This window comes from Polypterus senegalus, chromosome 6 (genome assembly GCF_016835505.1).
Source record: "Polypterus senegalus isolate Bchr_013 chromosome 6, ASM1683550v1, whole genome shotgun sequence".
Classification (NCBI taxonomy): Eukaryota; Metazoa; Chordata; class Cladistia; order Polypteriformes; family Polypteridae; genus Polypterus; species Polypterus senegalus.
In genome coordinates, this window is record NC_053159.1 from 63,488,302 (window position 1) to 63,502,814 (window position 14,513).

General features: G+C 41.2%; 1 protein-coding gene across 2 annotated transcripts in view; it reads right to left on the bottom strand.

The window, feature by feature from the left end:
• megf6b (multiple EGF-like-domains 6b) overlaps window positions 1–14,513 on the bottom strand; it is a 204,634-nt gene that overhangs the window by 18,104 nt on the left and 172,017 nt on the right. For both annotated transcript variants that reach the window (XM_039756130.1, XM_039756131.1), the window contains 8 exons: window positions 7,153–7,281; window positions 6,388–6,519; window positions 6,100–6,228; window positions 5,896–6,024; window positions 5,335–5,463; window positions 4,731–4,859; window positions 1,738–1,866; window positions 1,238–1,366 (listed from right to left, as the gene is read on the bottom strand). In XM_039756130.1, the coding sequence (XP_039612064.1) occupies window positions 1,238–1,366; window positions 1,738–1,866; window positions 4,731–4,859; window positions 5,335–5,463; window positions 5,896–6,024; window positions 6,100–6,228; window positions 6,388–6,519; window positions 7,153–7,281 (1,035 nt within the window). The remainder of the gene's footprint in view (window positions 1–1,237; window positions 1,367–1,737; window positions 1,867–4,730; window positions 4,860–5,334; window positions 5,464–5,895; window positions 6,025–6,099; window positions 6,229–6,387; window positions 6,520–7,152; window positions 7,282–14,513) is intronic.

Sequence of the window (14,513 nt, forward strand, 5' to 3'; positions counted from 1 at the left end):
TAATAACAGTTGAGCTAATTTATTTGAATTTATTTTATAAAATTCCACTGGGTAGCCATCGGAGCTGGCTGCTTTCCCACTTCGCAGCGAGTTTATAGCATCCAGTAGATCTGAGAGTCTCAGAGGTTTAACCAGTTCCACAGCACTAAGAGTATCTACCTGTGGTATTTGTAATGCATCAACTCATTAGATTGTGTCTTATCTTCTTTAAATTGAATAGAATATAATAACTTATAGTACTACCTAAATGTTTGGGTTATAGTTTTATGGTTATGTATTGTAATTTCTGAAATTGTGTTGTGAACTTCCTGCTTGTGGATTTGTTGAGCTAAGATCTTATTAGCTTTCTCTCTGTGTTCATAGGGATGATGTTGTGATTTAAAGATGAGTTGTTCCATTTCTTTCGTTGTCAAGAGGTTACAGTATATTCTGATTGCAGATCCTATCATTGCCTATAAAGTGCCTCATTTGGAGACCTGGCACATTCTTTATCTATTCTGGTAATTTTGCTGTTTAAATCTGTTGTCTTCTTTGGTCTCCAATTTATATTTATGGAAAAGATATTAAATAATCTGTCCTCTTAAAAAAAACTTCAGAGTTTCCCAGAGTATCCCTGCAGAAACCTCGTAAGGTATTTTTTTTTTCTAAAAAAATAATTAATTTGTTTGGAGCTAAATTCTGTAAAGTTCTCATCAGGTAATGACAGGGGGTTAAGACGCCAGCTGTAAAATGAGTGTGTAGGTCATAGAGATTCCAACTACATGATCAGAGGGACATGGTCGGAGATCACAAAAGAGTCATACTTGCAATATTTGATAGTGGGAAGTAAATATTATCAATAAAGAAATAATCAATTGTTGAGTAAGTATGATGTACTGGTAGTCCTAGTTTTAGTACAATTCCTGCTAATAATTCTGAGATGCTTGATAAATATGGGCCCAAGCCATGAATTTAAATTACAGGCCTGGAAACGTGAAGCAGCAACACTGAGTGCTGTGCCACTATTCTGTCATACCTGAGATTAATAAACTTAATATACATATAATATATGATAAACAAACTAAGGGGAAATTGGGGATGTGGGCAAGTGTAAAGCCGTTCTAGGTGACTTACCAGGAGAACAATTTAAAATCAATTGGCTCTCAGCCTTAATCTCTGCTCACACCCTCCTTACTCTTTAGATGGTTTGATGTGTTTATTGCTGAAGTAAGCTCTATTGACAATGGCCCAGATGTACCTTTCTCACAGTTTCTTCCTCTCCAGCCTCGGGGGCACAGACAGATGCCTGTAACGTGATTGCAGGAATCGCCATGTTCACAGTCACATTGCTCACTGCAGTCTTTTCCAAAGGTCCCAGCTGGACAAGCTGCAAGTAAAAGCATTTGGGAGAAAATGTAGAAGAGCATTTACAGTGAATCAAAAGGAGCTCAGTTCAATTCAAATTTCCTATATGCCCTTTTAAAAGTGGATATGCTTCTCAGTTCAGTGGCCATTTATCATGACAAAGATGTAATAATAATAATAATAATGCATTACATTTATATAGTGCCTTTCTCAGTACTCAAAGCGCTATTCACACAGGGAGGAACCGGGAAGCGAACCCACAATCTTCCACAGTCTCCATACTGCAAAGCAGCAGCACTAAGGCCTGAAGGCTCATCCAGCTTGGTAGCCTCTATACATGTTCACTTTCAGGTGCCACTCCTGGCACTTCAGTTATGTGTTTGGCAGACTCACCTGTCTGACACTTCTTCCCAATCCAACCTGCTGGACATGTGCACTGTCCACTCTGACGGTCACACAGGCCTCCATTCTGACACTCGCAAGTCTGCTGGCAGTCCACTCCAAAATGGCCCTGGGGACACTCTAAAGAGGGACAGCAGAGCAGGGAGAACAATGAACTATGAGAATGATTCCTGAGTAAGCCAACATCCATTTACAAGTGACCAACTGTGCTCAGCCTAGAAGAACTTCATGAAGGCAGAAACAGTCTCAAATAATTAAATAAAGGAGCTTAGGAAAAGAAGTTGTTAACCCCTAACTAGATGGAAGGTTAGAATAAAGTTCTTTGCCAGAAAGCAGCTCCAAGGTCCGGTTCAACATTCATTTGGATGCCATTACTTATTAACTCTCAGTGAGATGATCAGAATCTATCCTACACTCTTAAAAATAAAGGTGTCAAAGTGGTTCTTCACAGTGATGCTATGGGGGAGCTATTTTGGGGAACTATTTTGCCCAAACAGCTATTCACTTGGAGCTTCCAGAAAGAACATTTGTTTTTTAAAAATGACCATGTATACCTGATAACAGATTTTGAAAATACCAACAGGTATTAAAGGGATTCTTGGCATAGGCAATAACTTGCTATGTTCAATTTTTCTTGATCTGTCAGCATCCTGCTAGGTAGCCTACTTACATTAAACATTTATGTTTTGTCCATATATTAGGAACCTTTTCAAAAGCCCAAAAAAGCAACTTCTAATGCAAAGAACATTTCCCAGAATGAAATGGTTCTCAAGGAACCATGCAACCCAGGAAAGTGCAATTAAGGAACCATTATTATTAAAAATAAAGGTAACAGAGTGGTTATTCAGAGAGGTGCCATAGGGAAAACATTTTTTGTTCCAAAACAGACCCATCCACATGAAGATTCATAAGTATAGTTACATGGGCTATGTCCAGGTTTTCTGTTAGTGTTCTGCTAGGTAGTCTACCATACATTAAAGAATTTTTTTTTTTTTACATATTAGGAAGTTTTTCAAAGCACAAAGAGCCAAGCTGACATGCAGAGAACTTTCCCCAGAGTGAAATGGTGCTTGGTCAAGCAATAGTTCTATGAGGAACCACACAACCCAGTATAGAACCCTAAAGTACAATTAAAGAGCTATTATTTTTAAGAATATAGGTGGGATATCCGTGGTGACACAATGCTTAGTGCTGCTCTTTTATCTCACAGGCTTGAATCCCACACCCAGTTGCTGTCTGTATAGATTTTTCCCTGCTTTTCCTTCTACATTCCAAAGATGTGCATGTTAGACTTATTGGTGATTTCAAATTCTACTGTGCAAATGTGAGTGCACGCATAAGCGGCCCAGAGATGAACTCGTCCCTTGTCCAGGCCTGTTTCCTTCTGTGTGCCCAATGGTGCCTGGAGAGGCTCTTTCCCCCCACAACTTGAACGATTTGAGAATGTTATGTCGGGTCATCCCAGCACTCATTCTCCTGGTTTGTCCTGTCAATTACAGATCATTTTCAGCACCCTGCTGCACTGTTTTTGCGAATTCATGACATAATAGAGATCTTTAGAATTTTCTGTTCACAATCTTGTAAAGTCTTGTTACACTCTGCTGTACAATTATTTATTCAGAAATGATTTTGATGTCACCCACCTCTCCTTACATTATATTGCTGAAAGTAGATTTTAAGGCAGGCAGTGATCACCTTTACCGCCATATTTGAAAAGCACTACAACATCTGTCAGGACTTTATTTGCTGCTCTACACCAAGCCTCGTATAAGCCTTGTATTCTGGGTGCCAACTCCCATCCTTCATTTCCTTGTCATTGAACACCATCTTCAAGAATACCACTGTATCTTCCAGGAACCTCAGTTTAATTTTGTCTATCACTATTTTCATGCCCCACATAAATGGTTTGCTGTGGGTTTATCCACTGATCCCCTTTGCCACATCTCCTCCTTAGATGTTTTGGAACAGTCCCATGGTTGCTCTTTATTGGCTTATCATTTCGAATTCCCTCTCTTTAATGTTCTCTGTCCAGATCCCACTGTCACCTCATGTTGTTCTTCTTTGAACCATTCCACACTCTCAGCCCAGTCCAGCAGAGATTGTTCCCACTGGGTACCCTCGTTGCCAAATTTGCATGGGGCTTTCTTTGGAAATCCCATCGGAAGCAGTATCCAGTGGGAACATCTCTGCTGTTCTGTCTCTACTGATTCTTGGAGATCTTCCTTCTATAATCGGACTCTTTTTGAACTCTCTGCAATAAGGATTAATGGAGCTTCTGGTTGCAATATCAGGGAGTGGTTTTTAGTCACTAAGCTTGTGGCTAGTGATGGGGGAGACTTATCTCCTTTGCTGCCTTTCTTTAGTCACACAGGTTTCACTTTAGTCAGCTCTCCATGTGGGTTTTGGGTTGGGCACATTTTATCTCTTTACCTCACGATTTCATTCATCCTGCTTCGTTCTGTATTGTATGTATTCTTTTCAATAACACTTTGTTCACAAAAAGGAAACACCTGGCAGGATGGCTTTCTATCTATAAAGGATGCACAGTTAGATAATCCAATTCATAAAATAGAGCAATGCTGGATACTGTAAAGGCTGCATGAGGCCTCAAAGTCCCAAGTGAGAGTTGTGTAACATCTTCTTGCAGATTTGTGCCAGGTGACATTACACCTGATAACAGAGTCAGTCCCAGTGATAAAGTGGAACAATCAAGGGCAGAACCAAAAACTTAAGGTTACTTAACAATGAGTTGGTAAGCGGACTTGTCAGGGTTGTCACCAGCTCAAGTGTCAGCCTCTATTCATCTGTCAGGCCGTTTTGTGAAATGGAATACCTGAACAGTGTATGCAGAGTTCACACAGACAGCAATTGTGCTGTTATTTGAACCTAGAAAGGGAAGGACGATATTGATACAAAAGAGTAGAATACCAAGACCCTCTGAACCCAGGTGGCATATATACCAAGATCAAGACATTCACACATACCCAGCTCACAGGCCAGTCCTGTCCAGCCATAAGGACATGTGCATTGGCCACTCACATGATGACAGATCCCTTTGTTTTGACACAGGCAGGGGTGCTGGCAATGTGCACCATAGAAGCCAGGGGGGCATGCTGGAAAAGAGAAAACAATGTAGACTGTTCACTTGCAGAACCCCACCAAAAGCAGCTTCACTTGGCAAAAACCTTCAAGAGATTAACTTGGGCTGACCAATGGTGTCCCCCTTGCTTAGTCCTTGTGAGAGCTTAGTTGACTTTTTCCAAATAAGATCTACTTAATATATTGCCAAACACCCAAGGGAAAGGAATGACTGAAAATTATGGCTGATATTAATCAACACTAGTAAGTTCAATACAACTTTTAGAATTTAGACTTGCTCCAGCATAACACTAGCTAGCCATCATCTGATTCTGAGATACTTAGGTCTTGAAGATATTTAGACAGCAGCACGCTGACCCTTACAAGATGGCAAAGATTCGGACAATCAATCAATCAATAGGCACTTAGTGAAGGAGTCCAAGCTAGCCGATGGGGGAACTATAAGCAGGACAAGGGTTCAGTTATGCATTTGTTATTTTCTTTCATTACCTTGTTGGCAGGTTGACCCCATCCAGCCTGGTTCACAGATACACTGACCGGTAACTGTATCACAAACTGCCCCATTGTGACAAGTGCATGTCATGTTGCACCCCTCGCCATAGAAGCCTGGAGGACAAGCTGCAAAAAAAAAAAAAGTGATCATTTTACCAGCTTGGTAATTTAAAAAAAAAATCTACATTTCCTTTATTCCGTATTATTATTGTTTTTTTTCCATATTCCCTAATATCAGTTTACACTTACTGAAAATGTGCTCTATACATGCTCTAAATGACTCTATACATTTCCTTTAAGCATATGCATTGTCTTCTTAAACCAATGTGAAGCAAATGACTCTATGAGGCAAAGCCTCTCCCGCCATACAAAAGCCCCATCCAAACTGGCCATATCATGTGACAGACACAGAAATTGCCTTCCCATTCTGGAACATGGCATGGTATACAGATAGAAGCTCCTCCTACTTTAATAAGCTCTTTCATGCTCCTCCCACTTGGCCACAGGCAGCCCCTCCCACCTGTTACTGCTATATTAAACAAGTACATCATAACTCACAGAAATCACAATGTGATCCTGACCAGCCAGCTGGGCAGTTACACAATCCTGTCAGGGGGTCACAGCGTCCAGAATTGAAACATCTGCACTTTTTCCTGCATTCCAAACCATAGAAGCCCTCAGGACACTCTGCAAAGAAACACCAGTAACACCACCTTGCCAGGACATATAAAATTCAATTCAAAAATGGTGTTGCACACTCACGTTTCTCGCAGTAGGTTCCAGTCCAGCCTGGCAGGCAGGTGCATGCCCCACTCACAGTGTCACAGGAGGCGTCATTTTCACATTGGCACCGGTGACGGCAGCCCAGACCAAAAAAACCTTGGGGACATTCTGATTAAAGAAAGAAAAAGCATGTGATAAACATAAAGCTGATAAATAATAGCAATAATCATCTCCATCAATTACTGAGCGGTGCGAGTGCACTGGGATGTGTTGGTGATTATTTCTGCTTAGGAACAGGATCTATCAACGAACATGAAAGACACGTACTCTGATCGCAGTGGTGACCTGTGTAGCCCGCCTCACAGATGCACTGTCCTGTGACCATGTTGCAGCTCCCATCACTGTTCTTACATTTACACATGTTGACACAGTCTGGTCCCCAGTGTCCAGCATCACAGGCTGAAATAAAAATGAGAGTCCAGAGTTAGTCCTGCTAGCCCATGTTTGGTAACACAGTCCTTTAGTCTTCTGATAGCTCTTGTGTCTCACCTAAATGCCTTAAAATGGGACCCGGTAACATAGTTCCTCAGCTCCTTTGGTAGTTTAGTTCATCAAATGTCTCAAGTGCTTTAACTTTTTTTTGTTTTTGGTTCTTAGTATGTTCTGTTCATGCTACATCACTAAGGACAGCTTTTTTGTTTTCATCTTTGTATTTTTTTCTTTTTTTATTGTTTGTTAATGTGTGCACCTTTGTGAACAGTGGACACCATAGTGGCAAAGTGGGTTGAACAGCCACCCTGTGGACTCATGGTCCATGGACATCATCTATGCAGAGTTTACACATTCTCTCCATGTCTGTGTGGGTGCCCCTCTTGTTAAATCCACAAAGACATTCATGTTAAGTTAACTGGTGGATATGAATGTGAGTGTGGGTGGGGGTGTGAGTGGGTACTGCAAAGGATTGGTGCCTTTTCTAGGGCTGCTTCTGGCATTTTGCTCATTGTTGCTAGGATAGGCTCCTGCCCCCCAAGACTCTGAACTGAATTAAGAGAGTTTGAGAATGTCATGCTATGAATGTACAGTTGTACCCACCTCTTCTGCAGTTGTGACCTGTCCAGCCAGGAGCGCAGGTACACCGACCAGTGACTGCATCACAGCTACCATCATTCTCACAGGAGCAGTGCAATAGACAGCCTTGACCGAAACGTCCAGGAGGACACTCTGTACGAAAGCACAAATCACTGTATCAGAACCATTTCCAGTGCATAAATATTTGGACAGAGACAAGTTTTTTCTAATTTTGGTTCTGTACATTACCACAATGAATTTTAAATGAAACAACTCAGATGCAGTTGAAGTGCAGACTGTCAGCTTTAATTCAGTGGGTTAAACAAAACGATTGCATAAAAATGTGAGGCAACTAAAGCATTTTTTAACACAATCCCTTCATTTCAGGGGCTCAAAAGTAATTGAACAATTGACTCAAATGCTATTTCATGGGCAGGTGTGTTCAAGTCCGTCCTTATGTCATTATCAATTAAGCAGATAAAAGGCCTGGAGTTGATTTGAGGTGTGGTGCTTGCATGTGGAAAGATTTTGCTGTGAACAGACAACATGCAGTCAAAGGTGCTCTCCATGCATGTGAAAGAAGCCATCCTTAAGCTGCGAAAACAGAAAAAACCCATCCGAGAAATTGCTACAATATTACGAGTGGCAAAATCTACAGCTTGGTACATCCTGAGAAAGAAAGCAAGCACTGGTGAACTCAGCAACACAAAAAGACCTGGACGTCCACGGAAGACAACAGTGGTGGACAATAGCAGAATCATTTCCATGGTGAAGAGAAACCCCTTCACAACAGCCAACCAAGTGAACAACACTCTCCAGGGGGTAGGCGTATCGATATCCAAGTCTACCATAAAGAGAAGACTGCACGATGGTAAATACAGAGGGTGCACTGCAAGGTGCAAGCCACTCATAAGCCTCAAGAATAGAAAGGCTAGATTGGACTTTGCTAAAGAACATCTAAAAAAGCCAGCACAGTTCTGGAAAAACATTCTTTGGACAGATTAAACCAAGATCAACCTCTACCAGAATGATGGCAAGAAAAAAGTATGGAGAAGGCGTGGAACAGCTCATTATCCAAAGCATACCACATCATCTGTAAAACACGGTGGAGGCAGTGTGATGGCATGGGCGTGTATGGCTGCCAGTGGCACTGGGACACTAGTGTTTATTGATGATGTGACACAGGACAGAAGCAGCCAAATGAATTCTGAGGTGTTCAGAGACATGTTGTCTGCTCAAATCCAGCTAAATGCAGTCAAATTGATTGGGCGGCGTTTCATGATACAGATGGACAATGACCCAAAACATACAGCCAAAGCAACCCAGGAGTTTATTAAAGCAAAGAAGTGGAATATTCTTGAATGGCCAAGTCAGTCACCTGATCTTAACCTAATTGAGCATGCATTTCACTTGTTGAAGACTAAACTTCGGACAGAAAGGCCCACAAACAAACAACAACTGAAAGCAGCTGCAGTAAAGGCCTGGCAGAGCATTAAAAAGGAGGAAACCCAGCATCTGGTGATGTCCATGAGTTCAAGACTTCAGGCTGTCATTGCCAGCAAAGGGTTTTCAACCACTGTTTTCCATGTCATTTGTGACTAAGATGCAGATGGAGATATGTAGGGAGGAGTGTTTAATTTATTCTATTAATTTCTTCTCCAGGTAAGCAGTTAAAAAGAGTTGTTTTTTGATAGGTTATTATTTTAACTCCATAAAGCTTCCTTATTTATTTACTTTTTTATTGATAGTGTGGTGAATGGCCAGTATCCATACCTGGCTGGGACAATTTCTAAATGGAAGGACAGGGAGAGAAAACAGGCACAGGTCCTTACCTCCCACGGAGAGCTAGGTGGCAGTTGCTAAGCAAGCCAGATTCCCACAGGGCACGCTGGCACTTGGAGTTTGTGGGCTCAGCCCTGTTGGGTTCTGGAGGTGCCACCAGTGGAGGGTGCAAGAATCAGCGAGCAAAATTTCATCAGGCTTCTGCCACACCCGGGAGTGCTTTCAGATCATGCTAATGGCCCACCTGGAGTACTCCCAGATGCAGCGTAAAAGGGACTACCTCACTTCATTCAGGGAGCCTGAGTTGGGAGGAGGAGGGGTCGGAGCTTGCCTGGTGTAGTGGAGGAGGCAGTGGAAGGCAGAGAAAGACTGTGTGCTATACAGTGCTTGTGGCAGTGATGGTAAGGAACATTTAAACGAAGAGTCTTCCCACAAATAAAGACTCTTTGGGCTTTTAACTTGTGTCCATGCCTGCTTGTGTTGGGTGTTTGGGGAGCGAGAGCACACCCTGGTGTCCACAACAGTTACCAAGTGTGAAGCAGCAGAGTATAATATGCTTAAAAAAACACTAATCCTTATTCAATGGTTAATGCTCTTGCATTCTTTTGTACATTTATCAATTTACTGAGACATAAGGGTGTTCTTTACTATGTTATACTAATGCACAACTTCATTAGATAGATAGATAGATAGAGAGAGAGATACTTTATTAATGGCTGTTAATAAAATGTGCTAATACATTTAAGACATTTGGATGAGGGTGGCATGGTGGCGCAGTGGTAGTGCTTCTGCCTCGCAGTAAGGAAACCGGGGTTCGCTTCCTAGGTCCTCCCTGCCTGGAGTTTGCATGTTCTCCCCGTGCCTGCATGGGTTTCCTTCGGGTGCTCCAGTTTCCTCCCACAGTACAAAGACATGCAGGTTAGGTGCATTGACAATTCTAAATTGTCCCTATTGTATGCTTGGTGTGTGTGTGCCCTGCAGTGGGCTGGCGCCCTGCCCAGAGTTTGTTTGTGCCCTGTGCTGGCTGGGATTAATTCCAGCAGTCCCCCGTGACCCTGTAGTTAGGATATAGCGGGTTGGACGATGACTTACTGACATTTGGATGATCTTGCATTCTTTCTACTTTAGAGTATTTTAAATGTATTTGTGATAAAGACAGTGATGCAATAAGCAGTGTAGAGCTTTTTATTTGTCCAGTTATTTTCCTTTTTCAGGTGATTAAAATTTAACCAACAGCAGATCCTGCTGACATTGCTGATGTGGTCTTCTGTGAAAGCCTCCCTGCACCAACACCCACCCTTTTTCTTCTCGGGCCAGTTAACTTAATTTTCCTATTTTGTAAGCTGGTCCTTCTATAGGTATTACATTTGCAGACTGACTTATGATCAGCTTATTGCTGACTGTTGTGACAGAGAGTGCCAGCCTGGCAAAGCAGTGCCACGGGAAAAAAGGGAAAAGTAATTGGTGGATGTAGTACACTCCGGATTTTTGCCTCAGGGACAGTAATGTAGGTAAATAACCATTAGATGTCAGCCATGCTCCCAATTTCAGAGCTAAGTAGCCCTGAGAGATTCATTTTATCTGCTGGGTCAAGCAGAGGGCCTGTTTAGTGCACAATCCAGGCTGAAGCTAGAGTCCAGCCTTGATCCTTAGACTCTTGTGGGAAATTATTAAGCTCTGCACTGAGGCTCAGTATAGGAATGCCTGAGGATGCCAGAGCGAAGCCCCAGAAGGATTTTGGGGAAGTGTAATTAAAAGGTAACTTAAACACCATGTCCACAGCAGTACAGCCTTGAGCCTGGAGATGGGAGTGTTGTGTTGGCAAAGGCTAGATCTAGTAGGGAGGCAGGCCAACATGTTCAATATGAGTGACAAAGCCTTCAGATCGACTGTGCCAAGGCTTTGGAATGGCCTCCCTAAATTAGTTAGATCAACTGACTCAATTCATTCCTTTCAAAATCAACTTCAAACTCATTTGTTCCAACAGGCCTTTAAATAACGCTGACATTTTTTCCTGTTATCTCAGTTTACTGTCCAGGAGCTCAGCATGACACAGGGTATCGTTAATAATAGTATTTTTTCATGGTTTTCTTGTAACATTTTGTATTTTATTCTAGCTTATTGTTTCTTCTAGGGTAACTATCTCTCTCTCACCCCTACACCAGCTAACAGCTAATGTGTGGTGAGCAAACCTGGCACATAAATGGCTGATGTCACATCATCCAGATGAATGCCACACTTTGGTGGTGTTTGAAGTGGTTCCCACTGTCTAAGTAAAGCACTTTCAGCAGGTTAGAAAAGCACTAAATAAATGTAATTAATTATTTATTATTATTCTAATTCAGAGATTTGTGTTTTTTGCATTTAACTTTTATTTGGTGTTTTATGCTTATATGATTCAGCATCAAGTGTTGTTTATCTGATCTTTTTCTATGCTTTTATTCCCACTGTTCATTTAGAATTTTTATTAAGTGCTCGGAGCATGGGAAACGTGCTTTATAAATAAAATGTATTATTATTATTTTTAGGCTTCTAGGTATTTGAAGGAGAGTAGGAAGAGATCATTTACAAGTGCTTGTGCCCTGCATTTTGGACCGTTGAATTTGTGTGTCAGCCACCTCAGAGGGGCATCTTATATAATGCTGTGCGTAGAATTCACACTAAAACTTGGCGTACCGAGAAAAGTGTAAATGTGCATACCCACAAAAAATTCAGATGCACAAAACCATGTGTAAGCCAACTTCCATGCACCTCTGCTCCATAAATCCCAGTCAGCGTGAAATGTAACGCACGTACATGTGCCTGCCGCCCCACCCCAACTCCTCCCTGAATTACGCTCCTTTGAAAATATAAATTAATATTGATAGCCCTTTAAGTTCAGCATTTTGTGAAAAGACAATGGCAAAAGCACAGGGAAAACAGAAGAATTTCAGCAAACACGAAGTGGAGACAAGGAAAAATGTACTACTTTTTGACTTGAGCAATGGTATAAGAAACAAAGTGAAGTTAATCAAGTGACACAGAGTGGCGGAGACATTAGAATGTTTAAGTTCAGAAAGTCACACAGTGCCTGAAATAAAAAAGGCGAGTCACAGCCTACCATTTGAGTGTCATACGGAAGCGTATTAGAGTACAGAGAAAAGAAAAAAAATATTGATACAGTGAAGAAAAAAAGGTTGAAATATCAATTTTAATCTGGAAATTCCCACTTTAATCTTGTAGTTTATTTTGTCATTAAAGTAGAACATTGTAAACTTCATCTTAAAATTGATGTTTAATTTACTAGAGTTTCTCAATTCCCATTGTAACTAAAGTAGTACATTAAATACATTGTGTTCTATGTCTGTGAATCAGTACATGCTTAAACAGGCTTTCTCTTTTTTAGAAAGAAGTGCACAGGCACTGATCTCCACACTAAATACATCACATTCATGATACTACTGTCGGACCATTTTAAAATACTAAGATGTATATTTGATATCATTTTCATGATGAAATGCATCAAGGCATGTATTAAACATGGGGGCACGGTGGCACAGTGGTTGCGATGAGCTGGCGCCCCATCCAGAAATTGTCCCTGCCTCCTGCCAGATGCTTGGTGTGGTGCGAGCAACCCTCAAAGACCTAATTTAATGCAGTAGTACCGCTTCTGTTAAATGTAACAACCCCCAATTCGCGTCCCAATTTGCATCCTACCGATGTAACCAATCACCACAATATATGCTCTGTAATAATGATGTCAAAGCATCTGTAAGCTTAGAAGTCAGATTCTCCAAAACCTTTAAGAAGCATTGAAAAATCTTTGTAATACGTGTTTAATTATTCCACCCATCTATCCATCCAGAGTTGCCCCTCCATAAACTTATTTCCCTATAAAATGATAAAAATAACAATAATAATACGATAAAAAACAATGAAAATACAGTAATCCCTCGCTTTATTGCGCTTCGACTTTTGAGGCTTCACTCTATCGCGGATTTTAAATGTAAGCATATCTAAATACATATCACGGATTTTTCGCTGGTTCGCGGATTTCTGCGGACAATGGGTCTTTTAATTTATGCTACACGCTTCCTCAGTTTGTTTGCCCAGTTGATTTCATACAAGGGACGCTATTGGCGGATGGCTTAGAAGCTACCCAATCAGAGCATGTATTATATATTTATTAACTAAAACTCCTCAATGCTATAAGATAAGCTTCCCGCGCGGTGCTTGATTGTTTTCTTGTCTCTGCCTCTATCGCACCCTCTACGACATTCTCTGCCTGACGTGGGGGGGGGGTGTGAGCACAGAGGCTGTTTGCTTAAAAGATACTGACGCTCCTCTAAATGGTGCTCGGCATATTTAAAAGCACAAAAGCACACGTATTGATTTTTTGATTGTTTGCTTTAATCTCGCTCTCTCTCTCTGGCGTTCTCTGCCTGGCGGAGGAGATGTGAGCAGAGGGCTGTTGCACAGAGGCTGTTTGCTTAGAAGATACTGGCGCTCCTCTGAAAAATGCCACTTTATTGCGGTGCTTCGGGCAAACTTAAAAGCACACGTATTGATTTTTTGATTGTTTGCTTTTCTTTGCGAGCGCTCGCTCTCTCTCTTAAATTCTCTGCTCCTGATGCAGACACTCCTTTGAAGAAAAGATATATTTGCATTCTTTTAATTGTGAGAAAGAACTGTCATCTCTGTCTTGTCATGGAGCACAGTTTAAACTTTTGACTAAAGGGTGTTATTTCATGTCTAGAGGGCCCTAATAATGTTAACAGTGTGGGAGAGTTTATAAGGGCTTAAAATATATAAAAATAACTATACAAACATATGGTTTCTACTTGGATTTTCATCTATCGCGGGGGGTTCTGGAACGCATAACCCCCTGCAATCGAGGAGGGATTACTGTATACAGTATCAAAGCATAAGTACAAAATACATATACATATTGGCTTTCCTTACGCAGTGTGTGCTATAAATATCCTCCATGACTAGATACAACATCCTAATAATCCTCTGTGCTTCCAACACAACCCGCTGTAGAGCTTTCCAATCAGCTGCTGTACAGCTGTGATTCCACACTGAGATACAATGGGTTAAAATACTCTGAGTGGTGAATGAGAGTAACAACACTAAAATAGCTGTGATATTTGGAATAGCTTGGCCATTCCATGCATCATTATATTGTTACAGGCTGATTACAATGAGGTGCCTTAAATTTATAAACAATATGCGGTTAATTTCAGTAAATGTGATAAAGTCCACGTCATGAATGTGAATCTAAAAAAGAAAGGGAACACAGGAACAGTAACACTGCTTTGATGCTGGGTGCTGTAAGTTTGAAAAACCAAGCAGAAACATGCGTACGCAATGGATTGTGCTGCCGTGAGAATGTGTGTCGTTTTATGCCAAGTTTAGTTTTAATACATCGCGATGTGAGTGTGGAACCGAGCATACACAAAATTTTTGTGGGTATCCACAGTTTATTAATGAGACCCCAGGTAGACATGTTTGTTTCTTTCATTACTTCTAGTTATTCCACTATTTATCCATTTCTTATGTTAGCTTTAAATAATAAAACCTAATTTTTGTTAAAGATTGGCTCCAGCCTCCCCAATTTCCTG